Source organism: Pelobates fuscus, chromosome 1 (genome assembly GCF_036172605.1).
Source record: "Pelobates fuscus isolate aPelFus1 chromosome 1, aPelFus1.pri, whole genome shotgun sequence".
In the NCBI taxonomy this organism is placed as follows: domain Eukaryota; kingdom Metazoa; phylum Chordata; class Amphibia; order Anura; family Pelobatidae; genus Pelobates; species Pelobates fuscus.
Window position 1 is genome coordinate 1,957,911 of NC_086317.1, and position 8,520 is coordinate 1,966,430.

General features: G+C 41.3%; 1 protein-coding gene across 1 annotated transcript in view; it reads left to right on the forward strand.

Moving 5' to 3' along the window:
• The window catches only part of PDXK (pyridoxal kinase), a 47,857-nt gene extending 39,569 nt beyond the window's left edge, over window positions 1-8,288 (forward strand). The window contains exons 8-11 of the mRNA XM_063445717.1: window positions 4,565-4,676; window positions 5,097-5,233; window positions 7,477-7,543; window positions 7,713-8,288. Coding sequence (XP_063301787.1) covers window positions 4,565-4,676; window positions 5,097-5,233; window positions 7,477-7,543; window positions 7,713-7,825 — 429 coding nt within the window. The 3' untranslated portion in view covers window positions 7,826-8,288. The remainder of the gene's footprint in view (window positions 1-4,564; window positions 4,677-5,096; window positions 5,234-7,476; window positions 7,544-7,712) is intronic.
• Window positions 8,289-8,520: the final 232 nt, after the last annotated feature.

An 8,520-nucleotide genomic window follows, 5' to 3' on the forward strand; every position in this document is an offset into this window, starting at 1 on the left:
CGAGTCCTGCTTCTATCTATCTATGGATTTATATAGTGTATAAACAGAGCGAGCCCTGCTTCTATCTATGTATGGATTTATATAGTGTATAAACAGAGCGAGCCCTGCTTCTATCTAGCTATGAATTTATATAGTGTATAAACAGAGCGAGTCCTGCTTCTATCTATCTATCTATGGATTTATATAGTGTATAAACAGAGCGAGTCCTGCTTCTATCTATCTATGGATTTATATAGTGTATAAACAGAGCGAGCCCTGCTTCTATCTATGTATGGATTTATATAGTGTATAAACAGAGCGAGCCCTGCTTCTATCTATCTATCTATGGATTTATATAGTGTGTAAACAGAGCGAGTCCTGCTTCTATCTATTGATTTATATAGTGTATAAACAGAGCGAGCCCTGCTTCTATCTATCTATGGATTTATGTAGTGTATAAACAGAGCGAGCCCTGCTTCTATCTATGGATTACATAGTGTATAAACAGAGCGAGCCCTGCTTCTATCTATGGATTTATATAGTGTATAAACAGAGCGAGCCCTGCTTCTATCTAGCTATGGATTTATATAGTGTATAAACAGAGCGAGTCCTGCTTCTATCTAGCTATGGATTTATATAGTGTATAAACAGAGCGAGTCCTGCTTCTATCTATGGATTTATATAGTGTATAAACAGAGCAAGCCCTGCTTCTATCTATCTATGGATTTATATAGTGTATGAACAGAGCGAGTCCTGCTTCTATCTATCTATGGATTTATATAGTGTATAAACAGAGCGAGTCCTGCTTCTATCTATCTATGGATTTATATAGTGTATAAACAGAGCGAGCCCTGCTTCTATCTATCTATGGATTTATATAGTGTATAAACAGAGCGAGCCCTGGTTCTATCTATCTATGGATTTATATAGTGTATAAACAGAGCGAGCCCTGCTACTATCTATCTATGGATTTATATAGTGTATAAACAGAGCGAGCCCTGCTTCTATCTATCTATGGATTTATATAGTGTATAAACAGAGCGAGCCCTGGTTTTATCTATCTATGGATTTATATAGTGTGTAAACAGAGCGAGTCCTGCTTCTATCTATGGATTTATATAGTGTATAAACAGAGCGAGCCCTGCTTCTATCTATCTATGGATTTATATAGTGTATAAACAGAGCGAGCCCTGCTTCTATCTATCTATGGATTTATATAGTGTATAAACAGAGCGAGTCCTGCTTCTATCTATCTATGGATTTATATAGTGTATAAACAGAGCGAGCCCTGCTTCTATCTATCTATGGATTTATATAGTGTATAAACAGAGCGCGCCCTGCTTCTATCTATGGATTTATATAGTGTATAAACAGAGCGAGCCCTGCTTCTATCTATCTATGGATTCATATAGTGTATAAACAGAGCGAGCCCTGCTTCTATCTATCTATGGATTTATATAGTGTATAAACAGAGCGAGCCCTGCTTCTATCTATGGATTTATATAGTGTATAAACAGAGCGAGCCCTGCTTCTATCTATGGATTTATATAGTGTATAAACAGAGCGAGCCCTGCTTCTATCTATGGATTTATATAGTGTATAAACAGAGTGAGCCCTGCTTCTATCTATCTATGGATTTATATAGTGTATAAACAGAACGAGCCCTGCTTCTATCTATGGATTTATATAGTGTATAAACAGAGCGAGCCCTGCTTCTATCTATCTATGGATTTATATAGTGTATAAACAGAGCGAGCCCTGGTTCTATCTATGGATTTATATAGTGTATAAACAGAGCGAGCCCTGCTTCTATCTATCTATGGATTTATATAGCGTATAAACAGAGCGAGTCCTGCTTCTATCTATGGATTTATATAGTGTATAAACAGAGCGAGCCCTGCTACTATCTATCTATGGATTTACATAGTGTATAAACAGAGCGAGCCCTGCTTCTATCTATCTATGGATTTATATAGTGTATAAACAGAGCGAGCCCTGGTTTTATCTATCTATGGATTTATATAGTGTGTAAACAGAGCGAGTCCTGCTTCTATCTATGGATTTATATAGTGTATAAACAGAGCGAGCCCTGCTTCTATCTATCTATGGATTTATATAGTGTATAAACAGAGCGAGCCCTGCTTCTATCTATCTATGGATTTATATAGTGTATAAACAGAGAGAGTCCTGCTTCTATCTATCTATGGATTTATATAGTGTATAAACAGAGCGAGCCCTGCTTCTATCTATCTATGGATTTATATAGTGTATAAACAGAGCGAGCCCTGCTTCTATCTATCTATGGATTCATATAGTGTATAAACAGAGCGAGCCCTGCTTCTATCTATCTATGGATTTATATAGTGTATAAACAGAGCGAGCCCTGCTTCTATCTATGGATTTATATAGTGTATAAACAGAGCGAGCCCTGCTTCTATCAATGGATTTATATAGTGTATAAACAGAGCGAGCCCTGCTTCTATCTATGGATTTATATAGTGTATAAACAGAGTGAGCCCTGCTTCTATCTATCTATGGATTTATATAGTGTATAAACAGAACGAGCCCTGCTTCTATCTATGGATTTATATAGTGTATAAACAGAGCGAGCCCTGCTTCTATCTATGGATTTATATAGTGTATAAACAGAGCGAGCCCTGCTTCTATCTATGGATTTATATAGTGTATAAACAGAGCGAGTCCTGCTTCTATCTATCTATGGATTTATATAGTGTATGAACAGAGCGAGCCCGGCTTCTATCTATGGATTTATATAGTGTATAAACAGAGCGAGTCCTGCTTCTATCTATGGATTTATATAGTGTATAAACAGAGCGAGCCCTGCTTCTATCTATGGATTTATATAGTGTATAAACTGGGCGAGCCCTGCTTCTATCTATCTATGGATTTATATAGTGTATAAACAGAGCGAGTCCTGCTTCTATCTATGGATTTATATAGTGTATAAACAGAGCGAGCCCTGCTTCTATCTATGGATTTATATAGTGTATAAACAGAGCGAGTCCTGCTTCTATCTATCTATGGATTTATATAGTGTATAAACAGAGCGAGCCCTGCTTCTATCAATCTATGGATTTATATAGTGTATAAACAGAGTGAGCCCTGCTTCTATCTATCTATGGATTTATATAGTGTATAAACAGAACGAGCCCTGCTTCTATCTATGGATTTATATAGTGTATAAACAGAGCGAGCCCTGCTTCTATCTATGGATTTATATAGTGTATAAACAGAGCGAGCCCTGCTTCTATCTATGGATTTATATAGTGTATAAACAGAGCGAGTCCTGCTTCTATCTATCTATGGATTTATATAGTGTATGAACAGAGCGAGCCCGGCTTCTATCTATGGATTTATATAGTGTATAAACAGAGCGAGTCCTGCTTCTATCTATGGATTTATATAGTGTATAAACAGAGCGAGCCCTGCTTCTATCTATGGATTTATATAGTGTATAAACTGGGCGAGCCCTGCTTCTATCTATCTATGGATTTATATAGTGTATAAACAGAGCGAGTCCTGCTTCTATCTATGGATTTATATAGTGTATAAACAGAGCGAGCCCTGCTTCTATCTATGGATTTATATAGTGTATAAACTGGGCGAGCCCTGCTTCTATCTATCTATGGATTTATATAGTGTATAAACAGAGCGAGTCCTGCTTCTATCTATGGATTTATATAGTGTATAAACAGAGCGAGCCCTGCTTCTATCTATGGGTTTATATAGTGTATAAACAGAGCGAGTCCTGCTTCTATCTATGGATTTATATAGTGTATAAACAGAGCGAGCCCTGCTTCTATCTATGGATTTATATAGTGTATAAACAGAGCGAGTCCTGCTTCTATCTATGGATTTATATAGTGTATAAACAGAGCGAGCCCTGCTTCTATCTATGGATTTATATAGTGTATAAACAGAGCGAGCCCTGCTTCTATCTATGGATTTATATAGTGTATAAACAGAGCGAGTCCTGCTTCTATCTATGGATTTATATAGTGTTTCATGAAGACCAGATGTGACAGAGCTGCCTTAGCTTTTGGTTGATTGGCACAGTTTTCCTACTTTTGCTTCTTCCATATAGTATTTTTTTCTTGCTATGTTATTATGTTACATGAGACTGTTATACGGTGTATATAATGAGTGTTTGTCTTTCACACCATATAGTTTCATGGGACATCAGTATTAAGCATGTGTACATGTTGGTTGCCTTTTTAACAGGCTTTGTTTTTCCTTTTGAAGATTGATTATTGTTTTGATTTAACCTATGATTAAGTGCTGTGGGACATTAAGATCTCTGCACCTTTTATTTTCCTTGGATTGGAATGACATACATAGCAAAGTTTTCCCCATAGACTGTTTTTCTCTTACTCTTTGTGGCTTTCTCAACTCTTCCTGAATCTCTTCTCTGGCAGCTGCCTATCCTACCATGACTCCCCTGAATGTTTGTCCTTAATTCTTGGAATCTACTGGCCACCAGAGCTGTATTGTCTGTCTCCCTTCCTACATGTACATCTTCAGCCTTATGCAGTCACTAACCCGCTGCGTCTTCCATCACTGCCAGGTTATGGATTTGCTGCACTCTCTTGGACCAAATACTGTAGTCATCACCAGCTCAGATCTTCCATCGCCACGAGGAGCAGAATATCTTGTTACTCTGGGAAGCCAAAGACGGGGTAAGGACCCACTGGAAGAATAGGCTGTGATGGTTGCACCAGCACACGCTTGTACATGCAACCTCTTTTCACACCCTGCAGACAGAGTGCATATTGCAATCTTTTCACTCCTACATACTGTTTCTAATTCCTTGTGTGGATAGTCATTACCTCTCTCATGATACTGTGGCCCCTCTCCCCCAGCTCTCTTGGCCCCGTGGAATACTTTTCCTTAATTCTCTTTGTTCTCCTGTTAGGATTCCTGCAGCTCTCTGGGCCACAGTTAGTACTATCCTTTAACCTTCTAGGCCATTGGTCAAAATTTCCACTTTCTATAATTGTCAACTAGCATCTCCTGATTCCTTGCATGGAATGGACGAGACCTCATACACCCCAGAATCTATCTCTCTCTTATTATCCTTTCTCTAACTCTTCATACAGTGGGGACAGATGGACGTGTGGAAACACAGAGGATCTGCCTGGATTTACCACGTGTGGACGCAGTTTTTGTTGGAACTGGAGATCTCTTTGCCTCAATGCTTCTAGCTTGGACACACCACCATCCCAATAATTTCAAGGTGACCCCAGGAGCAAGGAATATATTTTGTATATAAAAGAACGGGTACAGTTACTTTTTAACAGAATATAACAGAATTCCTGATAAGAGTAGGCTAAACTTTTATAACCAAGTACTTTAACCTAGGTTAAAGGTTAGTTTAGTTTCAACTACTTCCTACTAGTTAACTCTATGTAAATGTATTGCCCTTTCTTTATTTCCCCTTTGTCCCTGCCATTATCCTTCATCCAAACCTCTCTATACCACATTGTCGTTCATCCCTGTTCTATATTATCCTTTAACTAAACCTTTCCTGTCCATTCCACAAAGACCTTCAATTAAACCTTCCCTGTCCATTCCACATAGTCCTTCATCTAAACCTTCCCTGTCCATTCCACGTTGTCCTTCGTCCAAACCTTCCCTGTCCATTCCACGTTGTCCTTCGTCCAAACCTTCCCTGTCCATTCCACATTGTCCTTCGTCCAAAACCTTCCCTGTCCATTCCACGTTGTCCTTCGTCCAAACCTTCCCTGTCCATTCCACGTTGTCCTTCGTCCAAACCTTCCCTGTCCATTCCACGTTGTCCTTCGTCCAAACCTTCCCTGTCCATTCCACGTTGTCCTTCGTCCAAACCTTCCCTGTCCATTCCACGTTGTCCTTCGTCCAAACCTTCCCTGTCCATTCCACGTTGTCCTTCGTCCAAACCTTCCCTGTCCATTCCACGTTGTCCTTCGTCCAAACCTTCCCTGTCCATTCCACGTTGTCCTTCGTCCAAACCTTCCCTGTCCATTCCACGTTGTCCTTCGTCCAAACCTTCCCTGTCCATTCCACATTGTCCTTCGTCCAAAACCTTCCCTGTCCATTCCACGTTGTCCTTCGTCCAAACCTTCCCTGTCCATTCCACGTTGTCCTTCGTCCAAACCTTCCCTGTCCATTCCACGTTGTCCTTCGTCCAAACCTTCCCTGTCCATTCCACGTTGTCCTTCGTCCAAACCTTCCCTGTCCATTCCACGTTGTCCTTCGTCCAAACCTTCCCTGTCCATTCCACGTTGTCCTTCGTCCAAACCTTCCCTGTCCATTCCACGTTGTCCTTCGTCCAAACCTTCCCTGTCCATTCCACGTTGTCCTTCGTCCAAACCTTCCCTGTCCATTCCACGTTGTCCTTCGTCCAAACCTTCCCTGTCCATTCCACGTTGTCCTTCGTCCAAACCTTCCCTGTCCATTCCACGTTGTCCTTCGTCCAAACCTTCCCTGTCCATTCCACGTTGTCCTTCGTCCAAACCTTCCCTGTCCATTCCACGTTGTCCTTCGTCCAAACCTTCCCTGTCCATTCCACGTTGTCCTTCGTCCAAACCTTCCCTGTCCATTCCACGTTGTCCTTCGTCCAAACCTTCCCTGTCCATTCCACGTTGTCCTTCGTCCAAACCTTCCCTGTCCATTCCACGTTGTCCTTCGTCCAAACCTTCCCTGTCCATTCCACGTTGTCCTTCGTCCAAACCTTCCCTGTCCATTCCACGTTGTCCTTCGTCCAAACCTTCCCTGTCCATTCCACGTTGTCCTTCGTCCAAACCATACTTTTTTAATTGCACGTTGTCCTTCGTCCAAACCATACTTTTTTAATTGCACGTTGTCCTTCGTCCAAACCATACTTTTTTCATTGCACGTTGTCCTTCGTCCAAACCATACTTTTTTCATTGCACGTTGTCCTTCGTCCAAACCATACTTTTTTCATTGCACGTTGTCCTTCGTCCAAACCATACTTTTTTCATTGCACGTTGTCCTTCGTCCAAACCATACTTTTTTCATTGCACGTTGTCCTTCGTCCAAACCATACTTTTTTCATTGCACGTTGTCCTTCACCTTATTCCCGTGCATGTCACTTTGCCCTTCCTCTCCTTGTGCATGTCACTTTGCCCTTGACATCTCCTTGTGATTTTCACATTTATTTTCACTGTCATCTCATGCACATTATATTGTCCTTCACCCTCTCCTCGTGCATTTCACATTGTCCCTCTCCTTTCTTCATGCATGCCACATTGTCCTTCACTCTCTCCCTGTCTTTGTCTTGCCATACCACCCTACCTATATCTTCCTCTGTTTCCTAAATGTCCTCTATCATCTCTGTAATCCATGTATCCTATGATTTAAGTGATGATAATATTTATCTAATGACGAAGTGCTAATCCACGTTATACTAAACTCTCTTCCCCCCCATATCCTTCCTTTCACTTGTATCTGATGTATTGTCTTATGGTGTATTTTCAGCTAGCCTGTGAGAAGACTGTGTCTGCCATGCATCATGTCCTTCAAAGAACCATTTCAAGCGCCCGAGGTGAGTTCCCAGGCTGACATTTAAGGGGGGCACATGTTTTTTTATTCAGACAGATAGAGGCACTTGTTGGTTGAAGGAAGGGGTTTATTTTGGATCAATAGGAAGATCATATAGTGTTTGTTAATGAAATGTGTGCAATATCTTTCTGAGTCTCTTTCTTGTTTCATAGCCCTTGCTGGTCCTGGAGTGAGACCCTCCTACTCTCAGCTGGAATTGCGAATGGTCCAAAGCAGGAAGGATATAGAGAACCCAGAGCTTATTGTAGCAGCTACAGTGTTATAGAGCTGGCAGTGAACTGGCTCCGGGAACTAATCTCAGGTCAATCAGTCACCCTGAGACTAACAAAATCCCAGGTCTATTCCCCAAAACTATCCACTGGGTAATGCACAAATAGACTCCTTTTCCGGGTCTCGAGAGCCCCATCCAGGGAGCACGATGCACAAAGTGCTACATGGATACTCCTGTGTCTGTGCCAAATTGTCCTTGTCTCTTCGAAGCAGCCTCTAGACCGAGCTGGATGTGCTGAAGATGCATGGTTTCCTTTGCCAGAAGAGCCAATATCTGCTGACCCTGGAAAGCACAGTGGGGCCCCTCACCAGGGTTATCTGTCCTGTTATTGCAGTATGTGTTTTTTTTTGTGGTCTGTGAAGCGAGATGAAGACAACTCATGGATAAAAGGCTTGACTTCTTCAGTGGCACACTGTAAATTGTCCATTAGAAATGCTAAATAAAATGATTTTCACAATGTGTGTGAGTGATTTGTTATCCACAGGATCTGTAATGATCAGAGGGAGGTGCACTGAATCTTTTAGCAGCTGTGCCCAGTGGCTCGAATTCAGGGCTAAGCCCAAGGTTTGGAGCCATATTCATGCAGCGCCTGGGGGTTCCCCAAAATAGCCACAGTGACTATCTGCGTAAAAAACTAAAATAGTTGGGATGGGTAGCCTTTCATAACGGCCTTTCATAAGTGCTTAGTG